General features: G+C 45.2%; 1 protein-coding gene across 1 annotated transcript in view; it reads left to right on the forward strand.

The window, feature by feature from the left end:
• The window catches only part of mttp (microsomal triglyceride transfer protein), a 46630-nt gene that overhangs the window by 2405 nt on the left and 24787 nt on the right, over positions 1 to 19438 (forward strand). Inside the window, exons 2-4 of the mRNA XM_067994506.1 lie at positions 5597 to 5784; positions 8294 to 8437; positions 16606 to 16713. Of these exons, the coding sequence (XP_067850607.1) occupies positions 5597 to 5784; positions 8294 to 8437; positions 16606 to 16713 (440 nt within the window). The remainder of the gene's footprint in view (positions 1 to 5596; positions 5785 to 8293; positions 8438 to 16605; positions 16714 to 19438) is intronic.

Here is a 19438-nt window from a genome sequence, read left to right on the forward strand (position 1 = left end):
TTATTTTAATGATGGGCTTTAAAGACCAGTGTAGGAATAGAATTACAAAGAATTTACTGCACAGAGCCTGGCCATTCTGCCCAACTGGTTTATGTTCCACACGAGCCTCCTCCCACCCCTCTTCATCTCACCCTATCAGCATAACTTTCTATTCCTTTCTCCCTCATGTGTTTATTTGGCTTTCCCTTAAATGCATCTATGCTATTCGCCTCAACTACTCCTTGTGGTAGCGAGTTCCACATTCTCACCACTTTCTGGGTAAAGAAGTTTCTCCTGAATTCCTTATTGGATTTATTGGTGACTGTCTTATATTTATGGCCCCTAGTTTTGATCTCCCCACAAGTGGAAACATCTTCCCTACGTCGACCCTATCAAACCCCTTTCATAATTTTAAAGACGTCAATCAGGTCACCCCTCAGCCTTCTCTTTTCTAGAGAAAAGAGCCCCAGCCTGTTCAGCCTTTCCTGACAAGTATATCCTCTCAGTTCTAGGGATGGAGAGAGAGATCTGCGGTTCATCGATTTTATTTAAAATTCAACTTATTTAATTCCAAGTTATTTTTGAACCTTTCCATGTTGTAACCAGAAACTTAACTGGACCAGCCACATAAATACTGTGGCTATAAGAGCAGGTCAGAGGCTGGGTATTCTGCGGTGAGTGACTCATCTCCTGACTCCCCAAAGCCTTTCCACCATTTACAAGGCACAAGTCAGGAGTGTGATGGAATACTCTCCATTTGCCTGGATGAGTGCAGCTCCAACAACACTCAAGAAGCTCGACACCATCCAGGACAAGGCAGCCTGCTTGATTGACACCCCATCCACCACTTTAAACATTCACTCCCTTCACCACCGGCGGACCGTGGCTGCAGTGTGTACCATCTACAAGATGCACTGCAGCAACTCGCCAAGGCTTCTTCGACAACACCTCCCAAACCCACAGCCTCTACCACCTAGAAGGACAAAGGCAGCAGGCACATGGGAACAACACCACCTGCACGTTCCCCTCCAAGTCACACACCATCCCGACTTGGAAATATATCGGCCGTTCCTTCATCGTCGCTGAGTCAAAATCCTGGAACTCCCTTCCTATCAGCACTGTGGGACAACCTTCACACACGGACTGCAGCAGTTCAAGAAGGCGGCTCACCACCACCTTCTCAAGGGCAATTAGGCATAGGCAATAAATGCTGGCCTTGCCAGCGACACCCCCATCCCATGAATGAATTTAAAAAAATAACATGCAGTAGGCTGTAGCTGTCTATAAACTCCACCCATGACGGTAAGATCTCAACATTGTACTTTAACTTGCCTGCTGAGACACCTGGATTCGTGGGTGAAGATTTGTTTCCATGGTGTTAGGTTTCACCCCCAGATTTCCAGATCAAAAATCCGCATTAAGGTTTGACCTTTGCACCGAGTTTTATGGTATGCGACCACATAACATTTTGATAAGCTTCTGAATGGGGGATTGTTCTGATGCCTCTGTGAAGACTTTAACTTAACCTGCGCTTTTAATACAATCAGTTTTATTTGAATATGCATGTACTTCACAGTGTCACAAGCATTTACAGCATTGTATTCCACGTGGGACAACCGGACTGGTCAGTTGTCAGTAGGTGGAAGTGTTTGAGAGGTTCTGTCGTGGAGTGTGTTGGGAGGAATGAAGATTTACTCCCCCCCGCACACAATGCACAGTGATACAGGACATCAGTATCCCAAATGCTGATCCATGATGCTGCTGGTGGAGGTCACAAATACACCAACAACAACTTGCATTTATATAGCGCCTTTAACGTCGTGAAATGTCCCAAGGTGCTTCACATGAGCGATTAGCAAACAAAATTTGATACTGAGCCACGTAGGAGATATTAGGACAGGTGACCAAAAGCTTGGTCAAAAAAGGTAGGTTTTAAGGAGGGTCTTAAAGGAGGAGAGAGAGACGGAGAGGTTTAGGGAGGGAATTCCAGAGCTTAGGGCCCAGGCAACTGAAGGCACGGCCAATGATGGAGCGAAGGAAATCGGGGACGCGCTAGAGGCCAGAATTCGAGGAACGCAGGGATCTCGGAGGGTTGTAGGGCTGGAGGAGGTTACAGAGATAGGGAGGGGCGAGGCCATGGAGGGATTTGTACACATGGATGAGAATTTTAAATTCGAGGCACTGGTGGATTGGGAGCCAATGTCGATCAGCGAGTCAATACAGGTCAAGTGCTGAGGAAAAAAAAGCATTTGTTCTGCAGAAAGGATGAGTTTCATTTCACATCCGCCCCTCCCCTCCCTTTCTTTAGGCTCCCTGTTCCACACACTGTGCTCCTCTTAGGAGACAAGCACCTCCCAGACCCTCTACCAAAACTTCTCAGCAACCAGCACTTTCAAGGTGCACGCCAGCACTTTGCGTTGGACCAATCTCTTATCACCGCTTTCTCCCTGCCTCTGAGGAAGAACTTAGACTCTGTTCAGCGCCTGTCCTGATAGTTGACATCAGGAAGCACCAGCATGTGGAGAATCGCTGGTGTGAATCCCCACGTCACCACATTGTGCCACAGTTTGTGCAACCAATGCTCTATGGCACCAGGAAGCAATGCCAACCACTTGGACTCTCCTTCAGTTTTAAATCTGGCAATGTTTTTCCCAACCTGTCACCTTTTTTTAATTTGGTACTTTTCCACAAGGCCAGAGTCACCAACAGTGTTGCTTTATTTAAGAAATTATATTGAATTTTATTGACAATGTAATTTAAAAAAAAAAGTATTGGAGCTTCTCGCTTGACGTGGAAGATGAAAAGTGTTTGCTGAAATTGTTTATTTTTTTCTTGTCCCCAAAAAAATGTTAATGGCAATAGTGGATGAAAACCGGCTTTTGTGGCAATACAATTTTTTTTGTGCATGTGTATTGCTCCAGTCTCTTTGAATTGTTTGGTTCCAGTGAGATGCGAGTACACGTGTTCTTAATAATGGAAGAATTTGGGACTAGTTCCATGTATAACAACAACAACTTGCATTTGTATAGCTTTAACGTCACAAGACGCTTCAGAGGAGCGATTAACATAACACAATTTGACACCGAGCCACATAAGGAGATATTAGGACAGGTGACCAAAAGCTTGGTCAAAGAGATAGGTTTTAAGGAACGTGTGAAAGGAGGAGAGAGAGGTGGAGAGACGGAGAGGTTAGGGGAGGAGATTCCAGAGCTTAGGGCCTAAGCAGCTGAGTTCAAGATAGAGTTCACTCTTATGGTAAAGTGGAGTTACGCCTCCGTGGCGAAGAGTACTGGGAAATGCTTGCTTCACATTTCCTTTTAGATGGATTAATGGGAAGAGGTCAGGTCTCTCAGGGTTTAGACGGTAATAGACGATCATCAGCGGCCTCGCAGACACAGGGGGGACAATTTTAACCTAACTCGCCGGGTGGGAAACCCATGGGATCGGGTGCAACACTGGTTTTACACCCCGCCCAATGTTACTCTCGACTGACTTCGGGCGGCGTATAAAACCAGCGTTGTACCCAATCCCGTCAGTTTCCCGAGGGGGCGAGTTAGGTTAAAATCCCCGCACTGGTGTTCCTGATTCCTTATAATCCGGCAAGTTCTTTCACTTTCTGGGAAATTAAAAATGCCCCCTGGTGACTGTGATAACAACTTTTAAAAAAAAAACCTTAAATCCTTTGTTGATTAAGCCCGAATCTAGTTGGCAAACTAGGATAAATTGTGATTGTGGTTACCTGCACCCCACGATCACAAGATTAAACAAGGGCAAAGAAGAACATTTGGCCCATCTTACCCTATCTTCCAGACAGACCCTAGTGTACTCCCATCAAGTTTCTTAAATGATGGTTTTGACCTCCACTGCCCTACCCAGAAGTCCATTCCACGTATTGATCACTCTTTGTGTGAAGAACTTCCCGAGATCAATAATTTGCCTTTTACTAGTTTGAGCTTGTGTCCTTTGGTCCTACTCGTAGAATCATACAGTACAGAAGGAGGCCATTCGGCCCATTGTGCCGGTGCCGGCTCTTTTGAGAGAGCTATCCAATTAGTTCCACTCCCTGGCTGTTTCTCCATAGCCCTGTAAATCTTTCCTTTTTAAGTATTTATCCAATTCCCTGCTTGAAAGTTACTGTTGAATCTGCTTCCACCGCCCTTTCAGGCAGTGCATTCCATACTCTTGCAGTTTAGTTGGAAGTTCTTTTCCGAATCTACCTTTCCCATACCATTTACTATCTTTTATTCCTCTATATGGTCACCTCTCAGTTGCCTCCTTCCAAATTTGAGGAGCCCCGGTCTCTCCAATTTCTCCTTATAATTCAGCCCCCCAGCTGCTGCTGGTGTTTTAGGTTGACGATGACATTGTTGAAGCAGATTCTAATTCAGGAATGCCCCCTAACCTGGTGCATTAATGAAGCCAAAAAAAGAAACTAACAATGAACGTCTAGTGAATTCCTTTAGCGATCAGTTCAGAGAATTTGTCAAGAAATTCCCAAATTTTACCAAATCACCGCTGTGCTCGCTGACCTACATTGGCTCCCTGTTGGGGAACATCTCGATTTAAAAATTCTCATCCTTGTTTTCAAATCCCTCCATGGCCTCGCCCCCCCTCCCTAGCTCTGTAACCTCCTCCAGCCCTACAACCCTCCGAGATCTCTGCGCTCCTCCAATTCTGGCCACTTGCACATCCCCGATTTTAATCGCTCCACCATTGGCGGCCGTGCCTTCAGCTGCCTAGGCCCTAAGATCTGGAATTCCCTCCCTAAACCTCTCCACCTCTCTACCTCTCCTCCTTTAAGACGCTCCTTAAAACCTACCTCTTTGACCGAGCTTTTGGTCACCTGTCCTAATATCTCCTTATGTGGCACGGTGGCAATTTCTGTCTGATTACGCTCCTGTGAAGCGCCTTGGGACGTTTTACTACATTAAAGGTGCTATATAAATGTAAGTTATTGTTGTTGAGTAATTGGTTGGCAGCGTGTGTAAAATTCCTTTGTGCTCTATATTAATGCAAGGAATCTTACAACACCAGGTTATAGTCCAACAGTTTTATTTGAAAATCACAAGCTTTCGGAGTTTACCTCCTTCGTCAGGTGAGTCAGGTCACTCACCTGACGAATGAGGTAAACTCCGAAAGCTTGTGATTTTCAAATAAAACTGTTGGACTATAACCTGGTGTTGTAAGATTCCTTACATTTGTCCACCCCAGTCCATCACCGGCATCTCCACATCATGGCTATATTAATGCAGTGGTTACCCGAGGTTAAAGGGAGATTCCCTGCCCAGTATGTATTTTACCCGCTGAGTTGATCTGGCCTTATCTTATACGCATAATTCGCTTCCCCTTCACTCACTCCTGGAGATCCCTTCCACTGCTGCTATTTCTCGTTACTGACAAGTGTCAGACTCAGCTTTTCCGTTTGACCAATGTCAGATCGAACCAAGCTATGGTGGGCTTTCTGACGAGGCGAGGTAATCGGTTATGTGTCAAGAACTAATACTGAGCCACCTCTACAACAGCCTGCACGTGAGCCAAAGTGAGATACTCCTTGCAAAAACACACCTTGCGCAGTGCCACTGTGAATCCTAATGTCTGTTTTTTCTTTTTAAATCAGCACAACAGAGCGGACCAAGGTTTAATGCAGAGAAGACGTACAAATACAGTTATACCGTGGAGGTGCAGTTAGACAGAGCCAGAGGAACAACCGATGAGAGTGCAGGATTTAAGATTGTATCCAATGTCAATGTTGACTTGTTATGGAGAAATTCAAGCAATGAAGATGACCAACTTGTTAGAATTGGGGTAGGTTTCTTTTAATGGTAACCATTTTAATCATAGAATGATACAGCACAGAAGGGGGCCATTTGGCCCTTTGTGCCTGTATCGGTATTTGCTTTGGGGGGGGGGGGGTGAGGGGAGAGACAGAAGAATATTTTCATCCTAACACCCTTTGTTTTTTCCATTACTTTAATATTCTCCTCTTTCCCTTTTTAACCACTTCCTGAAATTTTGTTTATCCTCAGTCATGAGGAGCAGCAAGATCCAACTAACAGACATTTCCCAGGAACGCATCAATCACCCACCTGTCCGGGTTTCTTCTTACTTGCTTTCGCAGATGACAGGGTGAAGACAGGTGGAGGCTTCTCGGGTAGATACTGTTTTTTTTTTTTTGCCTTGGTGAACACTACTGATGACCAGTGTAGAGGAACTGTAGCTAAAGCTAACAAGGTATTGGGTTGTATTAACAGAACCATTCCGTATAAATCAAAGGATACCGTTGTGACACTATACAGGTCGCTGGTCAGACCGCATCTAGTGTACTGGGCCCAGTTTGGTCCCCCCAACATGGTGGGTGACACAGTGGCCTTGGAAAAGGTCCAAAGGAGAGCTACAAGAATGATTCCTCACTTAAAGAACCTCAGCATCTCAGATAGGCTCAAGGACCTTGGTCTATTTACTTCAGAGCAGCGTAGATTTAGAGGTGACCTGGTAGAGGTCGATAAAATAATTAAAGGGCTGGATAGCGTCCCTATTGATAGATTATTCCAGTTGAACAGATTGGGGAGGACCCGGGGACTCGAGTTTAAACTATGGAAGAGTAGGAATAGACTGGATGTTGGGCGGTTCATCTTTCCCCAGAGAGTGGTGAGCCTCTGGAATGTGTTGCCGGCTGGTGTGGTGGGAGCCGACTCTCTGTATGGCTTCAAAAGGGAGCTGGACCGGTTCCTGACTGGGGCAGAGATCACACCATATAGAAGGACAGTGTCTTTATAGCTAACACTTGGTCCATGTGATCTCCTGGACTGGTGTCAATCGCCTGATTGGGGGGTCGGAGAGTAATTTTTTCCCTTAATGGTCCTGGGTTTTTTCCTCTGCTTTTTTGCCTCTCCCAGGAGATTACATGGCTGCAGGGGTGGGGCATTGGGGGGGGGGAGGTGGGAAGAAGGGAAGGGAAGGGAAGAAGTATTTAGCCATGATGGTCCGGCCATCATGGTGTGGGGCAGGCTTGGTAGATCAGCAGTGTGTCCTACCTACAGGATGCACTGCAGCAACTCGCCAAGGCTTCTTCGACAGCACCTCCCAAAACCTGCCACCTCCACCACCTAGAAGGACAAGGGCAGCAGGTGAATACCAAGTTCCCCTCCAAGTCACACACCATCCCGTATGTCGCCGTTCCTTCATCGTCGCTGGGTCAAAATTCTGGAACTCCCTACCTAACAGCACTGTGGGAGAACCTTCACCACATGGACTGCAGCGGTTCAAGAAGGCGGCTCACCACCATCTTCTCAAGGGCAACTAGGGATGGGCAATAAATGCCGGCCTTGCCAGCAACTCTCATATCCCAAGAATGAATTTAAAAAAAAGATGAGGTAAAGGGAGAATATTGGCAGGAAAACTGGAGGTCAGAGCACAAGACAGTCAAGCAAACAGACTTCTTAAGCATCAAGTAGCAGCCATCTGCCCATTCTTTCTTCCCTGGAATTTTTCAGGAACATTTGCTCCCATCTTTCCTGATCCTTGTTAGCTGCTGCATCAAAAATCTTCAGTTTAGCCAAAAATCAAGCCTCACAAAGATTACTGAAAACTAATTCACCTCAACCACTCCATGTGGGAGCGAGTTCCACATTCTCACCACTCTCTGGGTAAAGTAGTTTCTCCTGAATTCCTTACTGGATTTATTAGTGACTGTCTTACATTTATGGCCCTTAGTTTTGGTCTCCCCCACAAGTGCAAACATCTTCTCTACATCTACCCTATCAAACCCTTTCACAATCTTAAAGACCTAATGTTTTGGAGAGGGTGGGGGGTGGGCTTCCTTCAGAACTCCACCTAAAGTGTTAACAAGTCTTCCCGTGTCAGACACTGAGAGATTTCCAGAATTTTTCTGTTTCGATTTCGGATTTCTGGCACTCACAGTTTAACTCTTATCACTTAACAGGGCTTGACAGGTTAGAGGCTGAGAGATTGTTTCCCCTGGCTGGAGAGTCTAGACATAGGGACCATAATCTCAGCATGAGGGGTCGGCCATTCAAGACTGAGATGAGGAGGAATTTCTTCACACAGAGGGTTGTGAATCTTTGGAATTCTCTACCCCAGAGGGCTGTGGATGTTGAGTATATTCAAAGCTGAGATAGATAGATTTTTGGACTCTAGGGGAATCAAGGGATATGGGGATCAGGCAGGAAAGTGGAGTTGAGGTCGAAGATCAGCCATGATCTTATTGAATGGCGGAGCAGGCTCGAGGGGCCGTACGGCCAACTCCTGCTCCTATTTCTTATGTTCTTAAGTGACGTAGCATCTCCTTTCCCAGATAACTGATGTCAACTTTGAAAATGTGAGTAAACGAACTGACAACAAAAACATCTTTAAAGGCACCGCTGGAGAAGGAATCCTGGGAAAGAGCAACCTGGCGGCTTTGAAGCACCCAGTACTCATACGCTGGATCAACGGGAAGGTACCGTCAGTGCTATATTGTTTTTTGAGCTAAAGTAATATATGGGCAGATACTGAATAGTTTTGTGACTGGAGGCAGAACTCCAGCATAAAAACTGGTAAGATCCTCTCGAAGGACTGAGATCCCGCTTAAGTCAGCGCTGCTTTGCACCACGCTCTGTGTTATTTTAGTGCGTTTTGTCTAGTTTAATTTTGTATCTCTGGCCTCTTGCGCATCCCCGTTTTTGTGGCTCCACCATTGGCCACCGTGCCTTCAGCTGCCTAGGCCCTAAGCTCTGGAATTCCCTCCCTAAACCTCTCCGTCTCTCTCTCTCCTCTTTGAAGGCAATCCTTAAAACCTACCTCTTTGACCAAGCTTTTGGTCACCTGTCCTAATATCTCCTTATGTGGCTCGGTGTCAAATTTTGTTTGATAATCGCTCCTGTGAAGCGCCTTGGGACGTTTTGCTATATTAAAAGTGCTATATAAATGCAAGTTGTGGTTGTATTAAATTTCATCTGTTATTTTGCCTACTTAAATACTTTAATATCTGAGCTGCCTCACTTTAAACACAGATTCCAACAACAACAACTTGCATTTATACAACGCCTTTAACGCAGTAAAAAGTCCCGAGGCGCTTCACAGGAGCGATTGTTAAAATAAATCTGATACCGAGCCACATAAGGAGATATTAGGACAGGCGACCAAAAGCTTGGTCAAAGAGGTAGGTTTTAAGGAGCTTCTTAAAGGAGGAGAGAGAGGAGGAGAGGTTTAGGGAGGGAATTCCAAAACACGGGATGAGAGAAGATGGGCATTGGGTATTTCTTAGCCAGTCCATCAGTATCATGTGCTGATCCCAGAATATTAAGCAAATCACACACAAGATTTCTTTTATAATTTGATAGTGTATATAATGGCAAATTGATTTTGAGAAAAAAAAGCTGTTGCTGATAACATTTTCACTTACAGTATCTACACAAGCAGCTCATGGTAAGTTGTGAAGTGTTTGAGATATTTTTTCTCTTCGATTGCTCTTCCTGCTGCTCAATTCCTCCCTCCCAAAAAAAAATCAAATCTAAGCTATCTAGGAAATTTTCACTCTCCCTTTGTCCCTGCCCTCCCGCTGCATTCCCTGATTCTGGAGAACCGGTTTGTTCCTCTTACCCTCTCTGTCCCCTGCCATCTCCCTCCATCCCTCTGACTATCGATCACTCTTTGTACCCCCACTCCCTCTTGGTCCAGTACTGGTGGCCGATCTTTCAATCGCTATATCCCTGTTGTCTGGAATTCTCTTCACTTAGAATCATAGAATCATACAGCACAGAAGGAGGCCATTTGGCCCATCGTGCCTGTGCCGGCTCTTTGAAAGAGCTATCCAATTAGTCCCACTCCCCCTGCTCTTTCCCCATAGCCCTGCAAGTTTCTCCTTGTTATCACTCTGTGAGCGATTCACCCTTGAATCGATATGATGTGCAGATCAGCCATGATCTGATTGAATGGCGGAACATGCTCGGGGGGCTGGCTGGATGGCCTACTCCCTAAGCTATGAGTTCCTATGAGGGAAGCAAATGTAGCCTTCCTACTGACTGCCACAGCACACTGGAGTATCAGGACATGCTGCAGTGTACCAGTGTTCTATAGTTTTGCAATATTTCTTCACTCACTAGTGCACTATTTATGTTGCCAATATTAATCAAAAATACATTTTCTGCAATGATAACACTGTTCTCCTTTGGGTAGCTGACACTGTCTTTCAGAAAAATTGGAGGGCAATTTTTCAGGGGGTCCCCCACACCAACACCTCTAGATGTGAGGCACAAAGCAGAGTAACAAGAGGCGAATGAAAGACATCATTAAGTCTTAATGAGATATTAAGGATATCTCTCTTTGTGACACTTAAGAGTATGTCATAATTTAGCAGAGTGGTTCTCTCCTTTCATTCTTGCCTCTTGAGTCTGAAGGTTGTGGGTTCAAGCCCCACTCCAGAGACTTGAGGGTCTAATCTAGACACGACACTCCAGTGCAGTACAGAGGGAGTGCTGCACTGTCGGAGGTGTGGTCTTTTGGATGAGACCTCAAACCGAGGCCCCGTCTGCCTTCTCAGATGGATGTAAAAGATCCCAAGGCACTATTTGAAGAAGAGCAGGGGAGTTCTCCCCAGTGTCCTGGCCAATATTTATCCCTTAACCAACATCACTAAAAAACAGATTATCTGGTCATTATCACATTGCTGTTTGTGGGACCTTGGTGTGCGCAAATTGGCTGCCACGTTTTCTACGTTACAACAGAGACTACACTTCAAAAAGTACTTCATTGGCTGTAAAGCGCTTTGGGATGTCCTGAGATTGTGGAAGACGCTGTAGAAATGCAAGTTTTTCTTTCTTTCTTTCTAATTCTTTAAATCTCACCCCCAGTAATGCATCAATATCAGCAGTTTTGGGGCACTAGAATTTCTTTAACTCCAGGCATTAAGGGCAGCAGTGACAAAAACTGGGGCTCCCTAAGCCTTGAGAGGAGGCGAGTCGGCTGGGGGGGTGGTGAACCTTATTGAAGCATGCGAGATATTAAATGGTATGGATAAGGTAAATCCAGAGCATCGCGTCAAGGTATAGCAGGATACTAGAACAAGGGGACAGAGGTTAAAACTGGAGAAAGGAGAGTTTAGGACAGATGTCGGAAAGAACATCTTCACATAAAGAGTGATCAAGACTTGGAATGGTCTGGATAGGGGAATGGGGGCGAAAACCTCAGACTTATTCAAGGGCAGTTAGTTATGACAGAAGGTTATGTCGGCTGTTTGTCTGGATGGATGAGCTATAATGGGCCAGGTATTTTATGCTTGGCCCCTCATCTGTATCTATGTTGTGATCTTGCGAATCTGTTGAATCAATTCTTCGCCAACAGTTTCAAAAAATATCTATCAGCAGTGAACTTATTTACTGACGCTAGGTAACCGGTGGTAGTTTGACCTCCTGGCCATCACATCACCAATCTGATTAAGGAGTTGATGCCAGGATTTCTAGATTTGGAATAAACCAATGAAACTGTGACACATTCAGCTCAGTAACTATATTGCAGTTGATAGCATGCAGGTATTTAGCAGACAGCGTGAGTGACACATGAGTTCAAGGTTCACGTCTAGGCTTCACTGTCGATGGCCAGTAAATGATGAGCTGTACAATTACAAATGTTATTAAAGATTATATCTGTGCATTAGTCCATATCACGAGAGGCTTAACATTAGGGTTGCCAATCCTCCAGGATTGCCTTGGAGTCACCAGGAATTGATGATTGAGCTCCAGGTCACCCGGGAGAAAAATAATTGGGACGTTAAAAAATTTGCGTGCTTTAAAAAACATTTCTTTGAGCACTTTCGCTTATTAGTTCTAAAAAAAAATTGGAGATGGGGGACAAGGCTGTTTGACTGAAGTTGAGAATCACTCAATTGGGTAGCGAAGAGTCCGTTCACTTCTCAATTGGCCGTGGGATGGCGATGCGCCGAGAGGGTAGACGTGATGGTCAATCAATTGGGGTGGGGGGGGGGGGGAAGAGGAGGAGTCGTCGGGGGGAAGGAGGAGGGGAGAGGGTTTCAATGGGAGATGGGAGATCATGTGATGAAACCTCCAGGAACATGCCCATCCAGAGTTGGCAACCCTACTTAACGTTGGTATGAAACTTTCCAGTTTTGCACCGACACTGAACTCAGAGTGTAAATCAGGTTGGAACTGACTCCAAAGCCCAGCGGAATGAGACTTCCTCCTCCAGGGAATCTTACTCTGCTTCACTCCAGCGCCAGGTCAGGCCCTGACTCCAGAATTCAGGCTGAATTTGTGCTATAACCGCGGCGCTGGTGCGAAGGGAAACTGCTTGGCACCGACACTACGGTTATAATGTCGACGCCTCCTCAGTTGTGTTCTTGTGCTTTAAATCAGCTTTTTAGTGGCCTCTTAGGAGCAGACATTTTACGAACAACAACTCTTACAGTGACACCACAGAGAGGACCTTCCACAGCTGAGCTGGTCAGTATGAAGGAGCTCATTTACATCGCCAGAGATATATCATTAGCACAGAAATTATACTGTGTGCCTTTAGCAGTCAAACACTGATGGGCAAATTCAGCTATAGAAAGAAAGAACTTACATTTATATAGCACCTTTCACAACCTCAGGACGTCCCAAAGAGCTTTGCAGCCAATGAAGTACTCTTGAAGTGTAGTCACTGTTGAAATTTAGGGAAATGTGGCAGCCAATATTTGCACAGTAAGCTCCCACAAACAGCAATGAGATAAAGGACCTGATAATTTGTTTTCAGTGTTGGTTACAGGATAAATATTGGCCAGGACACCGGAAGAACTCCGCTGTTCTTCTTCGAATAGTACCAGGGACCTTTTACCGCCCACCTGAGAGGGTAGATGAGGCTTCAGTTTAACATCTCATCCGAAAGACGGCACTTCCGACAGTGCAGCACTCCCCAAGTACTGCACTGAAGTGTCAGCCATAGATTAGGTGCTCAAGTCTCTGGAGTGGGGCTTGAACCCGAGGCCTTCTGACTCAAGAGTGCTACCACTGAACCTAAGCTCCCTCACCCAGCCTCACTGGGCAGAAGCACAGGTCAGAAACAAGGCTCCCACCTGTGCTCCCATCTGATGGTGTTCTGCGCAGGGAATGCATTACAGCTGAATATGCCCTTTAATGTGCTAGTATGAAATTCCACCATTTTAATGGGGATAATAACACATTTATTTAAAATAGGTGAACACGTCTGTTAAAATGGTGGATGAAGAACTTTATACAAATGCATTAAGAATTTAATGGCTGATATCAGACTGTTCAAGGCAGTAGTCATTGGCAACGCTGTTAGGCTCAGTAACTCCTCCAACCCAATTCATTGAATCATTGAATCATAAAGCACAGAAGAAGGCCGTTTGGCCCATCGCGCCTCTTTGGAAGAACTATCCAGTTAGTCCCACTCTCCCCTGCTCTCTCCCCAGAGCCTTGCAATTTTTTTTTCTTTTTTTAAGTATATGTCCCATTCTTTTTTGAAAGTTACTATTGAATCAAATAGCAGAAACAAACAAAACTTTTGAAAATGCCTGTCACTGAAACCCGCCAAGCGCTTCACAAGTCTCCTACGAGGAATCCTGCTCGTGAAGTTTTTCCAGCAGCTATGGGGGGATTGTTTTTTTTTATTATTATGCAGAGGGCTGTCAGGAATATCCGTCCCTGAAACAGTTGAGAAAGAAAAATTTAAAAAAGGGGAAAGGACAGGGGCAATGGGACTAAGTGGATAGCTCTTTCAGAGAGCCAGCACAGGCACGATGGGCCGAATGGCCTCCTTCTGTATGTAAAATTCTATCATTCTACAGGCATTCATTGGATAATGCTTTGCCTGGTGCTTACTCCAGTGAGTAGAACTATAACTTTAGTTTGTAAATTACGGTTTTACAGATTCCTCACGGCCCCCTCCAAGTCACACACCATCCCGACTTGGAAATATATCGGCCGTTCCTTTCTCGTCTCTGGGTCAAAGTCCTGGAACTCCCTTCCTAACAGCACTGTGGGAGAACCGTCACCACACGGACTGCACCGGTTCAAGAAGGCGGCTCACCACCACCTTCTCAAGGGGCAATTAGGGATGGGCAATAAATGCCGGCCTCGCCAGCGATGCCACATCCCATGAATGAATACTATATTTTTAAAAATCACTGTTTTTGCAAACTCACCACCTTTCTGTACTGGAGGGTGTACTTTAACTCTGTGAAGTGTTGTAACGCCTGTTGAGTGATAAAATGTTAATTACACGCTGATGCTAACAACGTTGTGCCTGAATGTTGCTTAAAGTTCAAACTCTAGGATTCCAGAGCATGCTAATAGCGGAAGTGCAGATGGGCCAACTTGGCCGTTCAAAAGTCAGTGTGCTTAGCAGCCCTAATAAAAAATTTTAAAAATTGATAGGTTTATCTGTGACTTTACACTCACTGGTTGTCACATCCAGAGTAAAGTGCACCCTTGCGTGGTGATTTTCCTCTCTTCTCTTTCAGGTGGATCCTACCTGGATGCCATGAGTGGGCCTCCTGGCACACTCCCGCCTTAACTCCAGTGGGGGTTCAGTGGAAGAGGCCGTTCCCCGGATAAGCCCAGGTCCCAGCCTTTGCTGGGGTTTTCCGGGGAAAGGGGGAGAAGGGGGAGGGCCTTGTTTAGGGAGTTCCCACTCTTCTGGCTTCACTGGGATCCGGTGTAAAAGTAAGAAGCTGAGATCCCCAGTGCGATGGGGTGTACTGGCTTCCTGAAGGAGGCAAATGGGGCCCCATCAGGGGTAAAGGGCCAGGGAAGTGGCCTGGACCCGCTCTTCCCACCCCCCTGAAAATAAGTTATCTTTTTTTAAAAAATTATCATCGACTTCCTTTGTGAGAGGCCGAAGGGGCCAACATTGTTTTTCTGGGGGGCGGTTATCAGAATGAACGTGCGACCCAGCCATCCCCACATTGAAAGGTGTGACATTGTCCCTGTTAAGAAAGCTTTTTCTTCTCCACTTGCCTCTCCTTCGCTCCTGAAGATGCGGACTCAGCTGGGATGCAGTCCCATAGTAGCCAGCAGCTCTCCAGTAACTCATCTGACTATCATAGAATCATAGGGCACAGAAGGAGGCCATTTGGCCCATCGTACCTGTGCCAGTTCTGTGAAAGAGCTGTCCAATTAGTCCCACTCCCCTGCCCTTTCCCCGTAGCCCTGCAAATTTTTCCCCTTTAAGTATTTATCCAGTTCCCTTTTGAAAGTTACTATTGAATTTACTACCCTTTCAGGCAGCGCATTCCAGAACATAACAACTTGCTGAGTAAAAAAAATGTTCCTCCTCTTCCCCCTTTGGTTTTTCTGCCAATTACCTTAAATCTGTGTCCTCTGGGTATCGACCCTCCTGCCAGTGGAAACAGTTTCTCCCTATTTATTCTATCAAAACCTTTCATAATTTTGAACACCTCTATTAAAATCTCTCCTTAACCTCTTTGCTCTAAGGAGAACAACCCCAGCTTCTCCAGTCTCTCCACATAACTGAAGTCTCTCATCCCTGGTACCATTCTAGTAAATCTCCTCTGACCCCTCTCCAAGGCCTTGACATCCTTCCTAAAGTGTGGTGCGCAGCATTAGACGCAAATACTCCAGCTGAGGTCTAACCAGAGATTTATAAAGGTTTACCATAACTTCCTTGCTTTTGTACTCTGTCCCTTTGTTTTTTTAAAAAGCCTTATCAACTTGTCTTGCCACCAACAAAGGTTTGTGTATGTGAACCCCCAGATCGCTCTGTTCCTGCACCCCCTTTAAAATTGCATAATTTAGTTTATATTGCCTCTCGTAATTTTTCCTTCCAAAATGCATCACTAGCTATTTTTCACACGTGACCCCTAGATTGAGCATCTTGCCTTTTGAACAGCCAATGTGGACCACCTGTACTTCTGTTCTTAGTAGGCACTGGGATCGCAGACTTTGAACTTTAAGTAGCACCATTGTTCATCACCTGAATCCCAACATTGGATTATTGCCAATAATTAATTGACAGACACACAAGTCATTTATATCTTATACAGGATACACTTCTCAGCTGCCTAGATGTCACAGTCAGGGCTGAGAAGAATGAGCCCACAGATAACTTTGTTTGGTAAATTGCCCTGAAAACTGCATGGATGTTGTTTTTATTCAGTGCTTCTATCATCGATCTTCAAAATTCAGTTCTGCACCAAATATCATATTATAGCAATGCATGATAATTCATAATAACAAGAAAGTACACGATTCATAATAATGACAGATTGTCGGTGGATTGTTCTCCAATTCTGGCCTTTCGCGCATCCCCGATTTTCATCGCTCCACCATTGGCGGCCGTCCCTTCAGCTGCCTGGGCCCAAAGCTCTGGAATTCCCTCTCTAAACCTCTCCACCTCTCTCTCCTCCTTTAAGACGCTCCTTAAAATCTACCTCTTTGACCAAGCTTTTGGTCCCCTGTCCTAATATCTCCTTATGTGGCTCGGTGTCAAATTTTTGTTTGATAATCGCTCCTGTGGAGCGCTTTGGGACGTTTTTGCTATGTTAAAGGCGCTATATAAATGCAAGTTTTTGTCGTTGTTGCTGGATGTCTCCTGAAACCTGTTTCCAGCACAAGCTATGGTCACCTGCAATCTTACTTTTTCATTCTCCAGGTGAAGACCTTTTACTCATTCTCAAACGAGCCGGTGGTAATTCAGAACATCAAGAGAGGCCTGACCAGCCTGTTCCAAGTACAGCTCACATCCAGAAGTGTGAACGAGGTAAACTCGTCTTTACATAGTGCTCCATATATCTTGTAGGGTTAGGGAGGTGTGGGAGGGAGGGTCGCAACTTCACGGTTAATTGAAACTTATTATTCAAACTCGTCACTGAATTCACTCCGTTTAATTTAATTAAATTAAATTTAAATTTACCACAAAAATATTGGGCCAAATTTTGCTGTCAAGATAAGGATGAGGCTACTGACACTAACCGTTATTTATGTGTAAACGGTACAGCAACTTCAGGTGAGGGGCAGATGCGCGGTTAAACTCAAATATCCAAAAGTTGCTGTCTGTGTTGCGACATTAGCTTCGCAAAAACGGGATCTCGTTGTCTGCCTCACCATTGACATGCATTGAACGGCGTGAAGTTGCTGTATTTACATGGTAGATACGAACTAAACTCACCGCAGCTACTTAGGGCTAGTAATTACAAGAGTAAGTACCTTTTAAACAACGTGATAAGTGTTAATGACTGCCAATCAACCACTCTGGCACTGAAAATTAACTATCACAAGTGCGGCGTCTCATTCCTTCAGGTTGCGAATTGTTTTAGAAGATTTTGAAAATGTCAAATTTTATAATTTTCTTACATTTTCTTTCTGTCTCTTTTTTTTTCTCTCTCTCTCTCTCTCTCTTAATCCAATCTTTCTTTCCCTCTCTTTAATTCTCTTTCTGTTCCTGATTTGACATTGAACTCGCACAATCTAATTCATCCTTCTTCTCAGTCCCTCCGTTGTTTAGTTCCCAATCCCTACATCTCATTGTTTAAGGAGGTACCCGATTGCTTGCCCTGTTCACTCAGGTCCCAGATGCCCTGTTTGCCTCGCTGCGCCGTTATCAGCTCGCACTTTCAGCGGCATGTTTCTCAGCTGAAGGATGCAGGGGCGAGTCTAACTGACAGGGCACGCCGTTAGATGCCCTGCTGCAGCAAAATCTGGCCCAACCAGCTGTACCGTACGTGCTGCCTACGATCTATATGAGTAGAGATACTTGTCCTATCACGTGACTGACTGTGACGTGTTCTATTTATAACACTTCTTGTCAATGGAATGGAAAATTATTTTAAGGGGCAGCTTTGTTGCTTTCTCCCTCCCGAAAAGTTGGCCGTCACACTTCGTGATGCTACTTTGTTATTGTGGGAACGGGATTGTATTGCTGCACCTGGTGCCTCACACCACTGTTATAAATAGAAAGCACACTGGAGAAGTTATAAATGAAATTCTGGGAAGAATCCTAGGGGGATTATACCCTATCGGGAAAGATTGAACAAGCCGGGGCTCTTTTCTCTAGAAAAGAGAAGGCTGAGGGGTGACCTGATAGAGGTCTTTACGGTTATGAAAGAGTTTGATAGGGTAAACATCGACATGGTGTTTCCACTTGTGAGGGGAGACCAGAACTAGGGGCCATAAATATAAGATAGTCACTAATAAATCCAATAAGGAATTCAGGAGAAACTTCTTTATCTAATGCGTGGTTAGAATGTGGAACGCGCCATTACATGGGGTATTTGAGGGGGAAGCTAGATAAACACATGAGGGAGAAATGAATAGATGGATATGCTGAGAGGGTGAGACGAAGAGGGGTGGGAGGAGGCTCGTGTGGAGCATAAACACCGGCACAGACCAGTTGGGCCGAATGGCCTGATTTTGTGCTGTAAATTCTGTATAATTCCATGTAGTCCATTTGTTCTTTCCACTCGCGGCCGGCTTAACACAATCTTCCCAAACTGGATGCCTGTACTCCAAAAGAACGTGGGCGTGTGTCTGCTTTTCAAAAACGCTGGGTGAAAAGTGAAAAAGGCACAAGATTTATCCAGTGGCGCGCTCCCAGCACAGGGACTTGCTGACTGGAGGATACGGGTCAGAGGTCACTTGCTTGCAGCCCATGATCTTTCCATCTGTCGAATTTAATGGACACGAAGTCGCGGGGGAATGCGCAATCAGAGAAATTCACCCCAACAGCGCGACGAAATCCTCTTTTGTACTCGCAATAACGGGGCTTTTTTTTCCACTAAAACCCTTGGCTGGAGGCACTCTTGATTTGTGACGTGCACCGTGTTTTTGGTTGCTGTACACGGTGAGTTTAACGCGGTAATTGATTAACGAGTACAATCTGCCGATGCAGAATTGGTCTGTATTTCCCAGAGTGTTGTCACAACACACGGGCAGCAGTGAGAGATGAGTCAACAATCGCCTAAAGCTCCAAGACAAAGTCATGAGTGGGTAGGGTTGCCAACCCTCCAGGATTGCCCTGGAGTCTCCAGGAATTAAAGACTAATCTCCTGGACACCGCTGTGAGCAAACACCCTGGAGAAAAATCATAGGGGCGTTAAAAAGTTGTGTTTTAAAAAAAAAATTTCTTTGAATACTTTTGTTTACTCGTTCTAAAACTATTGGACATGGGAAAAAAATTGCTGTTTGACTGACAGTCAAGAATCATCCAGTCGGGTAACGCAGAGTCTGTTCACTTTCCGATTGGCCGTGGGAAGGCGGGGCACCGTGAGGATGGACATGTTGGGTGACCAATGGCGGGAGTGTGGGGGCGGGGCAGTTGGAGACAGGAGGTCATGTGATGAAACCTCCAGGGATACATCCAACCCTATCTGAAGGACAAATTCTTTCTTTCTCCTTTCTATTTTCTTATTTGGTCTCTTCTTTCATTTCCTCTTTCCACTTTTACTCTTTCCCTCTCATTCTACTTTTCCCTCTCTTTATTCCCCTTC

This window comes from Heptranchias perlo, chromosome 1 (genome assembly GCF_035084215.1).
Source record: "Heptranchias perlo isolate sHepPer1 chromosome 1, sHepPer1.hap1, whole genome shotgun sequence".
Taxonomy (NCBI): domain Eukaryota; kingdom Metazoa; phylum Chordata; class Chondrichthyes; order Hexanchiformes; family Hexanchidae; genus Heptranchias; species Heptranchias perlo.